The following is a 16,246-nucleotide window of genomic DNA, read 5'->3' on the forward strand; positions in this document are numbered from 1 at the left end:
AGAGAGAGAGAGAGTGAGGGAGGGAGAGAGAGAGGGAGTGAGTGAGAGAGAGAGAGAGAGAGAGAGACTGACTGACTGACAGACAGACTGACTTATTCATTTATTTTTTTAAACCTTACTCTTTTAAAACTGCATACCACACAGGGACTGGTAGTAGGCAATATATGTAGTAGGTCCAAGGCAAGCTTTGAATGAAGAGAAAAAAGGCTATCAAAACTCCAATAGCTGCAAACACATATTGGAAAAACTTGTCAGGCACCTGAAAATAGAAATGTTAATGTTATTTGATTATTGTAACACTGTAAATATCTATTTAAACACCTCCAAATATTCACCAGGTTTTGCAACACACAACAGATATAAAAATCATCTCAGTGTGGTTCACGCTAGGACAATCACTTGGGGCAGCAGACCCCAGTTACCATTTATCTACCTGCTCTTTGATGCAAATCAGAAGATTCACTAAGATTATTTTCCCTGCAAGGTCAGAGAACTAAAAGCGTGCTCTTTTCCATAGCAACATCTGTTTGCTTCCACCATGCAGAAATAAGAGTAAAAATACAAACAGAAATCTATCCATAAATTCGTCAAGGAAATGGAGCAATCAAATACACGCCCACATGTGGACACTCATATTCAAAACATACACTTTTATCAGCTTTATATGATCTTCATCTGAATTAATGAATCTTTCAGAGGAATTTTTATAAATACAGTTTTGTATGTGAAGCAATGATGGGGGCCCTACAGCTATTCAAATGTTGAACTATGGACAGTATAACAAGATTATTGTAAGCTGTAATTCAGCAATCTCTGGAGGATTTCCATTTCTGATCTAAATGTTCAACAGGTTACAAAATGTAATCCAATTCTCAATATATTTTAAAGGAACTTAAAAAGGAACTTCTTTCACGACAGATTTACATTTCCCAAATTTCCATTTTTAAAAACATTTTATAGGTTTTTCTATAATGAAGGCCCAGGCCAAAAATTTCAGTGAGAAATAGATTCACTTCTGGAGTAAGCTGTTCATGCATGGCAAACCAAAAAACGTTACCTTGTTTTTTGACATATCCCTGGTCATGCTTGTATCTGACTTTATTATAATCAGAATCACATAAAATGTCCAGCCTACAAAACCCATGGTGATACTCATGCCAAGGAAAAATCTATCATATGTATGGTAATAAGAGAGCCCATCTAAAGCAAGATTAATCAGCTTTCTACATAGGGATATCTGAAAAAGAAAAACAAACAAACATTTTAATGAGGGTTTAGCTCCAGCAGATTGTTATATAGGAATTCTTCTCCATGAGCATAATTTAATATTATAACAGGATCTTTAATACTGTTTTATCACCTGCATTATCCTTGATTTGTTTTTGCATACAGGAAGATTTAAGTGAAAATTATTTCACTTAATAACTGAATTGTCAGTCCCAGTTATGGTCACTAAGTAAAGACTGACTGTAATAAGTTTATTTATTTATTATTTATTAATTAGACTTATATACCGCTTCATAGGGCTTTCAGCCCTCTCTAAGCGGTTTACAGAGTCAGCATATCGCCCCCAACAATCCGGGTCCTCATTTCACCCACCTCAGAAGGATGGAAGGCTGAGTCAACCTTGAGCCGGTGAGATTAGAACCGCTGAACTGCAGATAGCAGTCAGCTGAAGTGGCCTGCAGTACTGCACTCTAACCACTGCGCCACCTTGGCTCTCCCGATACAAGTTGTCAAGGGGAATTCTTATAAATGTTAAAGAAGACTCTGACAGATTCAGAGTATAGGTTTTTAAGGAGAGACTGGATAGTCACTCATCTGAAATGGTATAGGTTCTCCCACTTGAGCAGGGGGCTAGACTAGAAGACTTCCAGGGTCCCTTAAAGCTCTATTCTATTCTAAATTCTATTGCTCTTAACGCAGAATTACAATAGGGACAAAGCTTTTCTGAATGGAAGACAGATGCTTTTATAAGACTATTTGAGATTAAATTATGCTCACATATTAGAAAAGTATCCTTACACCATTAGATAATGGGCCAAAAAGAAAAACAGTTAACATTTATAACATTAAGTTATAAATGTAACAAATATATTTTAAAATTAACACACATAAAACCAAAGGAAATAGGCTCATGGAGTTACTTACAGCTTCCTCATATTTCTCATGTTGAATAGATATCCTTGTTTTTCTCAGAATGTCAATTTGTTCTGATTCAGAGAGAGATCTGTGCAAGACAGAATACTTTAATATATCACTTTTATTACTGTTTTGGGAAAGATGGAATAAAAAGCACAACTTTAAAGATTCTTTTAAAAGCAATAAATTGAACCAGTTCACCGTATTCTGACTGATAAATCCATTAAATACATATTTATCAATAATTACTTTTAATCAAAAATTAAAATATCTTTGAAGTACTTTTAGCAAAGAGATTGGATGCAGTCCAAACAAAAGTTTCTGGAGAAATTAAGAAACCCAAGGGTTCTGTTCAAAAGAATCAAGTTTTACAAAAGAAAAATATATAAAACAGAACATTATACAGCATATTATTATGTTATACAGCTGAATGTCTTATTAATAATTGCATATTAAAATTAAGAATGTGATTAATCTGGATCATTTTGATTAATGCTAACTAGATCTTTCAGCTCACTGAATTTATATGCAATGGTCATAGACTTTAAAACAGGATTAACAACTCTGATGAAGAGAAGCTGCTTAGTTTCCAAAATATAAGTTACAATGTGAGGACAATTATTTACAAGATAAAACAACAGTGTTCGTTGTACAATGCTTTGTAAATTGTCCCTTATGAGATGCAATTTATTCCATCTGAGGAGCATAACTGACAAAAAATATTTCTATTACATAATTATATTCCATTAGAAAAAAATATATTGATAGTCCAGAACTCAAATCTGCAATAAAAATATACCATTATGATAAGCTCAAGAAATTTCATCTGATTAATGTTTGCCATCACTATTTTTAAATGCACTATTTCTACAGGGATCATTTTCATGCCCATAATTGCCAACAATGTATTAATACAATGAATTTGACAGCAGGAGATCTCAGAATTTCTTGCTATTGCTTGCTTTTTTTATTTTTTTACGATTAAGCCACATTGCTCCATGCGGTTTCAGGTCACAATATTATAATACTATATTATGTCTCACATTTAAATTGCATCATAGCTTTGCTTTATGTCTAGAAAGAAATTCAGCTCAGGCTCTGATTTTAAATTGTGGGTTCTATTTTTTTTGATGCCCCAAATACTAATCTTGTCCAACTTTCGTTTTTTCTTATTAACTTAGTTTCAGTATAATATTCAGAAAATTTCATTCCCTTTCATTCCTTTATGACTGGCTTAAAAAGATATATTCTAAGAATGGAACATGTACTTACTTGAATGGCGAAAACAAGAATGATAATGTAGTTTTCTTCTTCTGAACCATCTTAACCTGAACACACAAGAAAAAAAAATAACCAGCACTGTTAATAAAGTAATTTTGAATAAAATGGATGACTGAAACAAACAGTATGGTTTTCATTTTGTTCCTCCCCAGTAGATCTCTTCCATTGTTTGATTATAAATGAATTTTTCTCCCCTACATATTGTCGGATTTGAGGCTGCAATGATATGTATAATATTATTTTGGCTTAGGACTATACATTGAAGAAATAATTAATAAATAAATACATGCTATTAAATAAAACAGCAAGAAGAAAGGATTATGAATCTTATGTAAGCATCAAATTCAGCATCACTTTTAGGAATTTATAACTTAAGTCTCATAACTCCAGGTGTTTTACATGCTAAAAAATTAAAGAATAACATAAAAGAACAAAACAGATATGCATCCAGAATTAAATAACTTCTCCCAAACTTCCTGGAAACTACCTGATTTATCTTAAGAGGCCAATGTAATAAAAGTTGCAGACTCATAAATCAATACCTAAAATTGGAAATTACAAGTGTTTTTAAAAATAGGAGAGCTATGCTTTCTCTCTTAAAGGGTTAGAAGTGACTATTAACTGTAACTAAGATAAATAACAATGCCATTTATGTGTGAAAATAATTAATAAATTAGTAAGATATATCTTAAAGATCAAGGTTAGCAGTGGTAAAAGTTGTTCACACAGAACAATTTATTACCCAAAACTCTTCTCAAAATTAAGGTCTTTGAATGTGGAAAAAAACCAATTAAGAGGGAGATAGGCAACTCTCTTTAGCGAATGATTTCCAAAATTCACTTAGGATTTATTTCCCGATTTCAGCCACAATAATATTAATTACTAGATCTTCATACTAGAGGGGCCTATTGTCCTTGAAGGATCCTGCTGGTCAAGCAGCTTAAAGACCTAACCTCTATTTTGTGTATCGGGAAGCAATAAATAGTGACAATGGAAATTTAAACTTCAACTCTAAATCATCTTCCAGTGGTTGGAATAGGATGCATGCCAGTCCTAATAACATCAGAATTGAATTATAGGAGCAATTCTACACCTTGATTAGAATGCACTGCTTTCGATGAGATCAATTCACATCAGTTATGCAAGTTCAACCCTTAGAAATTACAGTAAATTCTATGTTTTAATAAACAAGTTCCATGAAACATTTAGATTTTTTTAGTATGATGAAAAATATGGGCTGTTCCAGTTTTTTAAAAAAAGTTTTAAGTATTTAAGATGGCTTTTCCATAATATTATTGTTTTTGATTTAGCAATAATCCTACCATCATAGTAAATTATAAGTACGGTGTATGTACTCTATAACTAGCTATGTTGTTTCTATTTCTGCTATGACAATCGGATGTTTCTACTGGAAATATCCATATGAATGTGCAGTTTACATCTTTCAGCAATAGCTTACATACCTTAAATTGTTCAAGAATCTGGACAGCGTTGGTAAGCATGCTCTCTGCCTTAAAATGAGCAGTATTATTCAAGTATTCAAGAGGTAAAACACCCTGGGGGGCAAAAAAGTAGAATTAATATTTAGCAGCATAATCCAGGGCTAGAAAAGCAAGCATTTTTACTAAGATCTCGGACCTCTTACAACACATAAAGTAAAACAGTATCTTCAGAATTAGAGGACCATATTATTCGCAATGAATCAGTACGCACCTTCTACTAACAGTAGAACAAATGCCAGCTTTGAAACAGGAGCCTCCGTGCACATTGAAGAAAACTGTCCACAGAATGTTATGTAAAACTGACCCCTTTAGATAACTTCCCAAAAAACAAATGGGTTTAGCTAGCCCATTGTGAGAAAGAGAGTAGATGCCTATCATTGCATATCAGACAGAACCATCATGGTTTACAAATGACGCTCTCTTCTTTCAGAGGTTGTTTTACTGAGTCACAATATTTTAACCTGACTGCTCCTTATAAAGGTTGGTTGATAGATGTGACAATTATTAGGCAAGTGTTTTGCTTATTAAAGATTGAAGACACAATTTCTCCTTTCCATAAGCTGGAACATTAGAAATTTCAGTTCACTTCATGTGGCACTATAATTTCATGACAGACAGCTGCTATGAAGTCATAAAGAGGGTGACTGTGATTTGAAGAAGTGATTCAATTATCAAATGATCGGATTATTAATCTCCGTCTCTCTCTCACACACCCACACTCAAATGAAGCAATAATTATCTGAGCCCCCAATAAAATACATTTTTCCAAGCACACATAGATTAAAGCATGAGAATGACTAAGGTTTCTTTCCCCCAAGGTAATATAAAACAACTTTTCAAATGTATAATTTCTCCAAAAAGTATGGGTTATTTTTTATTTATCTGTTAAATTTATACCCGCTTCTTTAAAGTCTTCTCTTCCCCCTAAAACAACAACTCCATGACGTAGATTAGAGAAATAATGGTTGGCCAAAATCACTCAGTGAGTTTTTATGGCCGAGAGAAGACTTGAACTTGGCTCTTCCTAGCCTTGGTTCAACACTTTCCCCACGGAATATTTCTTCTCAATTCCTTGCTCCCAGAAACAGTATTCAGTTTAACCAATAAGTAAAAGATCCAAAGATATGGCAACATAGATGAAACTGGATGAGTAAGACTGGATGAGACTTACAATTGGCAGGGTTATTATGAGCAGCAAAAGCTATAATCCCACAGATCTTCCCCCAAAAATAGATGACAATGCCTCTTATTCAATGGAAGGAGGTAAAAATTGGCTGCAATAGCAATAGCAGTTAGACTTATATACCGCTTCATAGGGCTTTCAGCCCTCTCTAAGCGGTTTACAGAATCAGCATATCACCCCCACAGTCTGGGTCCTCATTTCACCCACCTCAGAAGGATGGAAGGCTGAGTCAACCTTGAGCCGGTGAGATTAGAACCGCTGAACTGCAGATAACAGTCAGCTGAAGTGGCCTGCAGTACTGCACCCTAACCACTGCGCCACCTCGGCACAGTCTCTCTCACTTTCTTCTAAAATATTCATGATTAACACGAACAGGAGAAAAAAAATAGTTGAACATGTCTAAGCTGCCTCCTCTCATAGAAAAATATTTTTAACATTTAAAAAATGAAAGCATCACTATGCAGATTCCACATTAACACATATATTGCCATTCAAAACGTATTTTTTGGATAAGCATTTGGAATATATGAAGAGCTAGAGACAGTTTCTCTACACTGCTGTTCAGTGATGGCACTTTGTATATTTCGAAGTTAATCTTTGCACTTATCTATTTATTTTGATAGAAGTTTAATTAAGGAAGATTGTATGGGGGACAGAAATCACCTAGGTGAGAAAGATACAATAATGTTCACCAATCTGTCTATGAGGGACCCTGACAGACAAAATGAGGAGCTGTTTATTGTACAGCAATCACCCCAAAAGGATACAGTCTCTATTTCTCATCATTCACTGAACTAAGAATGGTTAATAACAAAAGCACCATGGAACTTGCTTCTGTGATTAGCCATAACATCAGCTAAGGATCGATGCTGCTGTTTACCTAATGAAGACAGCAGACAGTTCTGGAATCTTTCATCAATTGATTTGCCTGCACAAAATGTGTATAAGAGAATGAATATTAAATCATAGTGTGAAATATGTGCTTTTGGATTAGCTTGTTCTATGAATCCACTATGAAATATAAAAAGTTGGTTATGATTTAGTGTGTTGTACATAGCCAGCCATTTAGGGTTTATTTAATAAAGTGATTAAACAAACCATGGTTTCACGAAAAATATGAACCTGGTCTATAGAAAAATTCCAACACTGGTCATTTTCCACTGAGAAGAAAAATAGCATTAACTTACCACTGAGTTCAGAGGAAAAGGAACTCCAATAAGAGAAGCCATCAGTGGTGCAATGTCAGCCTACAAGCAAAAAAAACCTCTCCCTTTAAATGTATACTTAAGTATAATTAAAAGCTGAAATTTCTTTTATGATGTATTTTCATGAAACATTTATATATCCATATATATATATGACATCATTTCAGATAATTAAAAAAAATGTTCCCATGTTTAATGGATAGGAACCAGGGATGGGTTCCTGCCAGTTCTAACCTCTTCTATAGAAGAGGTTCCACAAATCCACCGTGCCATTTAGAACCGGTTCCAGTTCCCTCCCCCCGCCTGTCCGCGCCATGCTTGCCCCACCCGCTACTCACTGACTCGCTGGCTCACCAATCGCCCCGCCTCTAAGAGTCCTTAAAGTCTTAAAGCTGTCAAGTCTGAACACCCCTGGGGGTTTTTTTTCTAAAGGGTTAGCGGTGCAAGGGTCTTGTAACTTGACAGCTTTAAGACTTGTGGACTTCAAATGCCAGAGTTTCTGAGCCAACATTTTGGTTGCTAAGCAAGAGCGTTGTTAAGTGAGTTTCACCACATTTTACAAGTTGGCCACGCCCACCCAGTCACATGACTGCCAACCCACTGGGTCACATGGCTGGCAAGCCACTCCCACAAAGCAGGCCACACCTACAGAAGAGGTTCTAAAAAATTTTGAAACCCATCACTGATAGGAACTTATATTATGAGAAAAAATGATCTGCAAACAAAATTGTCTCCATATCGGTAACAAAGGATGAGCAAGCAATGTAGCTTTAGAAATCAGGAAGGGTATTACAGATATAATATTCCCACTATAGTGCAGTTCTTGTGCTGAAAGCATGGACCATGTATATACTATCAGCGGGTAAACCCATTTTAAATTTTGGCTATAAACAATGAATAAAACAGCAATCAAAGAGAATAAACCTGCGAGATAGATTAGATGAAAGGCAGGCAGACAGGAAGGAAGGCAGGCATAAAAAAAAAACTGGAGGCAGAGGGGACTCCTATGTTAATATAACTTATTATCATAATTATGTTTCTTTCTACCATCTTAAAATAAAGTAAGTTAATAGAAACAATGGGTTTGAAGCAACCAGATACCTGATTCACATCTTGGCGCCTCCACATCTCCAGCTTCCATTCTGTAAATGAGGAAAACAGAATGATAATTTATGAGGGGAAAAGATAACTTTTTTGATACCTAGCAGTTATAAGCTTATTCTTCTGATAACCTTTTTCTTCACATTCAAATATATTTGTGCTTCAGTTGCACAACATAGTATTAAGAAATTTACTCAAGGGAGCACAAATCACTTTAATCTGAATCTAAAGAATCACAAAGGAAAAGCTACACATCAGAATATCCAAGACCTTCTCTTGGGTGGAGAGCTATATCTCGTTAAATCACTGATTAGGGTTTAGCAGGTAATCTACTTCAAGGTGGATGGGCAGCCACATGAATATACTAAATAATATAAACTGGGAATTGATTCCAGAAACAGTTAATGCAGAGAGTTTCAACATATTCTAAAATCATGCATTTTTTAACCAATCTGGCCATAGTTCTGTGGCTCATTGCCCAAATCCAGATTACTAGTTAATTTACCATTAAACAGCCAATAGTCTCTCTAGCAAAGAGCATTTTTTCCATCCCAGATATATTACATAAAATTCTATTTAGAACTATATGCTTGCTATGTTCATTTTTTATTTATTTTATTAGTTCCAAAAACACTACCAGCATTGCAAAGATGACCTGAATACTTGGTTTAACCCGAGATGACTGGTTCTGTTAATGAGTACAGCATTTATGAGTAATTTCTTACACTTGGATAATGTTATGTCCATCTTAGCATTTCAATTAATGTGCCCTTTTAAGTGGTGGAGGATACGCTTATTTTTAGCTTGGATTATTACACTATGCAGTTAATTTTAATCTTAATTATCCCTCACATTTCCAATCTACGAAAATCAGCCTTGGAAACAAGAGTGATTCATATTCACAGAAGATATGATGTTAAACAATATGAGCAAAGTGAAGATTAAATGTGGAAAGCAGGATACCTGGGCAAGCAAGAAGAATGCTGTGGATTTCAGGCACCATGAAGAAAAATTAACATTACCTAAAAATCTGGTAATTTACGATTAATTTAAATGCAATAATCTATTAAATTAGGTTTGAATAAAGATGACAAGGAACCAAACTAGCCTACACTACACATGGCTCATAAAATCAGGCCCACAAATCAAAAGTTTCAAGTAAAATTTATTTCCTGCAAAGGAGAATTTGCATTATGAATATGAGAAACAGTGGCTCAAATGTTTTTGAGCAGTGAGAGAATTCATATAAACGTAATGGTTTCTAGTAAACTTTTATTCCCCATTCATTTAATGAGGATTTTATTAATGTAACAGTAGAAGCAGCTAATAACATTAAAAACTGTCTTTTAATAATGTGTGTATAAAAATGGTAATTATACGTATTACACAAGTAATTACATTTACCTTTTGAAAATATATCTTCGTATTGCTGTGAGGTAACTGCCTGAGGATATTTGATTCCTGCTCCCCAAGCAATTAGGGGAGTTAATGTTTCTGATGGATGACTTGCTCCATGAGTCCCTAAACATATAGAAAATAAATCAAGTTGTTTTATTATTATTTTGTGGTTAATCTTTGGTGAGATTCACAGCCTTTGGGGCTGGCTGGTAGCTCAACAGCTCGAGTCCTAACCAAGGATCTAGGAACTGTTAAGGTAACGTCGGAGGATATAAGTTGTTCCAAGTAGGGTGTGGTTTTTTGTTTATTATTTTTATTTTTAAAATGCTGGCTTTTGAATACCATTTCTCTGCTCCGTTCATCTAGAGCAGGGGTGCCAAACTCGAGGGCCGCATCAGCGTTGTGTTTGACCTCGGGAAGCGGGGTGGGGGTGGCCAGCTATACGTCAATCATGTCAGGGGTGCCTGTGGTGACTCAAGAGCTCTGCCAGCGATAATGGGCTGCCCCGGGCGTTGAGTTTGACACCCCTGATCTAGAGTGTAGTCTGCAGCTTCTATACCACTCAAATTATGTCTTCATGCAACTCTCCCTTTTTGCCTCGCAGTTTACCCTCAACTGCCCTTGAGCTTCTGAAGGATTGCCCCAATCTGGATCTTCAATTATTCATAAAGTATTTCTATGTATTTACTACTACCAACCAACAACCTAAAACTAAGGTTTACTCAAATTCCTAGAGATGCCTCAGGCACTTCATTTCTTTACATCAGTGTTTCTCAACCTTGGCCACTTGAAGATGTCCGGACTTCAACTCCCAGAATTCTGGGAGTTGAAGTCCAGACATCTTCAAGTAGCCAAGGTTGAGAAACACTGCTTTAGATAGTAAAAAAAAATTCTATAACAAACTGTTTGCTCATTAATCTCATCAGGCATAATCGTCACTCCAATTTTTTTAATCACTTTCAGTAATTCAAGATCTCTCCTTTTCTTAAAATGATACTGCCGCTTTTCTCTTCCCATTCCTTAGCTTCAACCTCATTTGTCAACCCATCCTATATGATCTTGATGTTTCTCTTCTCCTTTTAAACCACTTATTAAAATCTCTGATTTGGTTCTTTTGTTCCTAGTCCCAGATCAATTTGTTTTCATTTATTAGCCCCATCTAAATTGAAATTTTTCGGTCTCAGTCAGAAGACCTTTGGTGTTATTGCTGAAATCTGTCTAAGTCAGTGATGGGAAATCTTTTTTTTTTATCAAAGATTATATTCCTAACAAAGTCATCTACTGGGGCCTCATAATGTGCTCATGATTCAGGGAGGATGTGGCTAATTTAAGAATAAAGTGACACTGACTTTTTTCCCCCTTATACCTTTTTGTTCCTCTCTCTCTCACTCCCCACAAGAAGTTTCAGAATACCCAAATGATCAGCTGATTGACTTTTGCTGCATATCTGAACTAATTTTGCTAGAAATTAGACTAAGAGATATGAATATACACCAGAGACCAAATCTGCAGATAATGTTTTGATTACGCTTTGTCCACTGTAAACCCTAAGATAACCCTAAAGACTCCTTTAATAATTTTTATCGATGTTTAACAATGGATGGGACAGTTGTGAAAGGATTGCTTCAGATATATCTGCAATATTAGAGCCGAGGTGGCGCAGTGGTTAAATGCAGCACTGCAGGCCACTTCAGCTGACTGCAGTTCTGCAGTTCGGCGGTTCAAATCTCACCGGCTCAGGGTTGACTCAGCCTTCCATCCTTCCGAGGTGGGTGAAATGAGGACCCGGATTGTTGTTGGGGGCGATATGCTGACTCTGTAAACCGCTTAGAGAGGGCTGAAAGCCCTATGAAGTGGTATATAAGTCTAACTCCTATTGCTATTGCTAATATTAGGCTGCTTCTAAGATAAGACTGATACAACTGAGAATGTAGCCATGCCAGCCTATATTTGCACAGGTGGTCCTCAACTTATAGCTGTTCATTTAGTGACCATTCGGAGTTACAACAGCAATGAAAAAGGGGACTTCTGACCATTTTTCACATGATCTTTGCAGCAACTGCCTTGCTTAGCAATGGAAATTTTGGACTCGGTTGTGGTCATAAGTCGAGGACTACCTATATTGCTCTGCATCTGTGATATTTATTCTGTTTGTGCAGCTTCTAAATGATACAGTGCTGTGAAAATAAACATAAGCATCCATTTCTAAAAAAAAATTAATTCCAAAATATAATTAACCCTAGGTAAAGAAAATACTGGCTTGTGTGATGAATAAAGGAAGCAAAACATGGAATGACACAATGGACAAAGATTTTCTGAGCGGAACCTTTATAGTGAAACATAATCTCACCCCAGTCTGTCATTCCGTGGTCAGATGTTAAGATAAAGGCTGTGCTGCCATCATTTCCATAGAAGTCCTCAACCAATGAAACGATTTCCTGTACACCTTCATCAACTTTCCTGATATTGTTCTTATACTCCCTACAGAAAAAGCAAAATATTGTAACTATGAATCTAGAAGTACATTTACACAAGGTTTAAAAATAGCACCAATCACAGTAATAAAAGCATTGAAATATCCCCTAATTAATTAATTTTGTACAATATTCCTTTCTTCACATTACAGAACTGGATTTAAAGCACTCCAAGCATTTAATTTTCAAACATGATATTGTATAAAAAATGAAACAGTCAAAATGCAACTTTACTTAGATGAAAGTGCTTGAAATATTTTTTTTATTACAAGCTGCTATTTTTTCACCTGCACATTCAGAATGTAATGGTATTAACCTGTATTGTCATTCTGCAGGAAAACATTCCAGCTGTCTATATAGTCCAGTTTAAACATTTTTCTTTTCCTTCGTTTGTTACAATTACATTATTATTTAATTTTAGTAGAAGATATTAACACTTATTATATAGAATGCCCCAGTCCTTCCATCAACCAAATAAATAACATTTATTATTATTGCAGAGGGAGCCATGCTCGTGAAACTGATCTTGTCCTCAATAGCAATTTTTGTTCCATTCTCTTTCATGCTCTTCACAAGATATTTGAAACCTCTCATTTGTCTAACACATGAAGTTTCTTAATTTGAGAATTATTAAAAAGCTTAATGCTTTCCTACAAAGATTATGGTACAAAGTGTTAGCAAACTGTCTAAACTACAGCTTTTACATAAATGAATTAACCTGTTTTTTCCAGAGTCATAAATTTATCTCTCACTTGGTATAGATATAATCACTGTAACGAAATCAACCTAATTGAAATAAAACTGAAAATTAAATCACACAAAAGAAATTGTTCAAATATAATTGTGTCCTTTTAATTCTATTTCAGTGGAGGATTTAGGCACATTGTTAATTCTCTCACTTATATCAAATGTACTCTGCAAAAATGCCTTTAATTAATTAAACAGAATAGGAAAAGGAAAAAATAATAAAGTGGGGGGGAGGGAGGCCGAACATCAAAGAGACATATAAAGACTTCTCACACATGTTTATACAAATACAGCACTTTCAATAAAGGATCAGCATCATTCATAATCATTTATATACTGTAACCTATATCTGTAAACAATTTGATCATCAGTTGGAAGTAACATCAAGTACTGAATCCACTGGATAACTGGTGCTATAAATTAAAGATATTTAAAATTGTATAGCTTTGGTTATACTTATATTATATTTAAAATATATAAAGCATACATTAGCCGCCCGGAGTCCTCCGGTATTGGGCGGCCTAGAAATTTAACAAATAAATAAAAAAATAAATAAATTTTTACCTTGAATGAGGCCGATGAGCATGACCATTTGTATCTAATCCTAATAAGTGCAGGAAGAAAATGATTTTTTGTTCATGAAGTTTAGAAAACAATGTTTCATTGTTTTTAGCCAAGTTGAAGAAATCCTAGAACAGAAAACCAAGTAAATTACTCTGAGCACCAGAAACGGTTCTAAGCAGAAAGTTAGAACTTTTGTATCAGCAATTATCACGCAGAAGAACCTGGAAGGAAGACATTTAGATAAATTCCTCTATAGGATGTGGACCCTATATTCATTTCTACAAACCCTCAGATTCTTTTCCCACTGACTTTTACAGTATAACAAAAAGAAATTCTAAGTAAAAATACTGAAGGAGTACTTGGGTAGCAGGAAGTAGGAATCTTCATAATTTAAAGACATCAGTTCTCTTTGCATTCTGCAACAAAAATCTCTCATTCTTTCTTCAGATGGAAATACGGACACGTACTACAAACGAAGGACAAGAAAATCCAACCTAAAATTGTCCTAAATACTGAACACTACCTAAAAGCCAACTTTATTTAAAATGCACCACACTGTTTAAAAAAAAAAACCCAGAAACAACAAGGAGTAAAGGAGATAGCACAAATTTGCCAGCTATAATCTGCCAGTCACATCAAAGGGATCCAAAATGAAGATTTTTATTCACCTTAACCTGGTCAAAAACCCAAGTGTCCAGTATAGTGGCATCTTCAGCTGCAAAGTCCTCTCTTTCAGCTTTATAGCAATTGGTGTAAACGTGATCACCAGTAGCCCCTGCAAACATTCCAGATGAAGGAAAGGATTAGTATATTTTTTAATTCAGTTTGCCTAAGTCTTCTCAAAACATATTTTAGCTTCACTCAAATGTACTTGAAAGTACCTAGAGTTGTTTCACACCAGCTCTTAGAAGCTGCTCACACACATTTTACATGGATAATTTCGCTAAAAGAGATATTTCCTTCTATCGATATGTAAACAACCACCAAAATGATGGGAAGCTAGTAACAGGAGTCTTGGGCTTATAACAAACTCCTTATCAAACAAAGCATAATATTATATAGTCATTATTGGCAGCCCAAGACCCTTGCACAGTACTGAATATGTTTTTGTTTTTATTTATTTTACTTTTTGAGGAAAATTAATCTACCAATGATCTAGGCAGTATTTTAAAAACATGCATGGACTAAAATAGTCAGAAGACAAATTCACTGAAAGTCCCCAAATTGTATCCACAATTATAGTGCTTCAGCCGAACATTTAGTGCAGAGGTTCATGTTGTCATCAAAGAAGGATGACCATCAGACTTAGCATGTCCTACATAGGGTATTTCTGGGAAATGAATATTCAAAAGACTTCTGGTTATTGCAATTAATTATAAATATTTTAATATTTTGTAAACAAAGAATAATTAACTCTAAGATACGCTCACCTTTAGCAAACATAGGTAGAATATCTGGACTTCCCCAGCTCCAAGTATATTTACTTTCGTTGAAAATAGAATCAAATTCCACCGGATTTTCTTTCCATCCTGTAAATCAAAAGATGCTTTGCTGAAGCTATTTGCTTTTTTTAAAGATAGAAAAGTAAGATTTGGTGCCAGTTGTTAAAAGCTATAAAGGCATTATGTTCATTTGGAGAAAGTGAATCTACATCATCACATTTAATTAGCAAGTTACATACTTATTTTTAACATGGGGAAATTATCATTTTTGTGTAGAAAATTTGAAAATAGTTCAAAATTCTTACATAGAAATAATAATTTTCAATTTACTTTTCTGTCAATGTTTACTAAAAATTGCCTGAGGAATCTAGCTGAAAAACATCAATGGTATTGGAAATTTCAAAGAAAGATCACAAATATTATTGTGAATTAAATTAAAAGAAGCTGCAACTTTACATGATACTATAATATTATTCATATATAGTATCATGTAAAGTTGCAGCTTCTTTTAATTATGACTTATTAAACAATTCAAACAAATAAAACAATACTGGATTCTTCTGACTATCCTTTCTTTGTTTTCATTTGTTTCCCAAAATTTCCGCTTGCATTTCCAGGAATTTGTTTGAGGTCTAAAATAGGCAGAAAAATGAGCTGGGGATCTCAGAAACCAGCAAATGATAGTTATTTTACTTCGTGACCCGACAAATGCGCGCGTGACAAAAGCGCACCGACAAAACAGTGGCGCTAAAACCGCAACGTCACCAACGTGACGTCATCAACGTGGCGACAACAGCGCGCCGGCAGAAGCGCGATTTAAGTTAAGGTAACGGTTAGGTTTAGGGTTAGGGTTAGGTTTAGGGTTAAGGTTAGGGTTAGGTTTACAGCGCACTTCTGTTGCCGTGCTGTTGTCGCCGTGCTTCAGTGCTCATTCGTCGGCGCGCTTTAGAACTCGTGGTTTTGTCATTGTGGTTTAGTCGGGCGCGCTTTTTTCGTTCGCCCTTTTGTTGGTGAACCATTTTATTTTGTTCTATATGTCTCCATTCACACATCATACTAAAGTAAAATTGTAAGCAAGAAGCCAACAAGCCATTGTTTCAAATGGCTATCCTATTCTGTAATATAACATGCTGTACAATCAGCAATATATATAAAGAAGGATTCATTTTTATTTTCTTATAATATGAATGAATATATAAATTCATAC

At 35.0% G+C, this 16,246-nt stretch overlaps 1 protein-coding gene across 4 annotated transcripts in view; it reads right to left on the reverse strand.

Moving 5' to 3' along the window:
* The window catches only part of PIGN (phosphatidylinositol glycan anchor biosynthesis class N), a 62,755-nt gene that overhangs the window by 35,789 nt on the left and 10,720 nt on the right, over nt 1-16,246 (reverse strand). For all 4 annotated transcript variants that reach the window (XM_032223029.1, XM_032223030.1, XM_032223032.1 and 1 more), the window contains exons 4-15: nt 15,028-15,126; nt 14,266-14,372; nt 13,598-13,722; nt 12,163-12,293; nt 9,819-9,935; nt 8,415-8,455; nt 7,296-7,355; nt 4,887-4,979; nt 3,415-3,470; nt 2,152-2,230; nt 1,058-1,237; nt 120-259 (exon numbers count right to left, since the gene is read on the reverse strand). In XM_032223029.1, coding sequence (XP_032078920.1) covers nt 120-259; nt 1,058-1,237; nt 2,152-2,230; nt 3,415-3,470; nt 4,887-4,979; nt 7,296-7,355; nt 8,415-8,455; nt 9,819-9,935; nt 12,163-12,293; nt 13,598-13,722; nt 14,266-14,372; nt 15,028-15,126 — 1,228 coding nt within the window. The remainder of the gene's footprint in view (nt 1-119; nt 260-1,057; nt 1,238-2,151; nt 2,231-3,414; nt 3,471-4,886; nt 4,980-7,295; nt 7,356-8,414; nt 8,456-9,818; nt 9,936-12,162; nt 12,294-13,597; nt 13,723-14,265; nt 14,373-15,027; nt 15,127-16,246) is intronic.

This window comes from Thamnophis elegans, chromosome 8 (genome assembly GCF_009769535.1).
Source record: "Thamnophis elegans isolate rThaEle1 chromosome 8, rThaEle1.pri, whole genome shotgun sequence".
Lineage (NCBI taxonomy): Eukaryota > Metazoa > Chordata > Lepidosauria > Squamata > Colubridae > Thamnophis > Thamnophis elegans.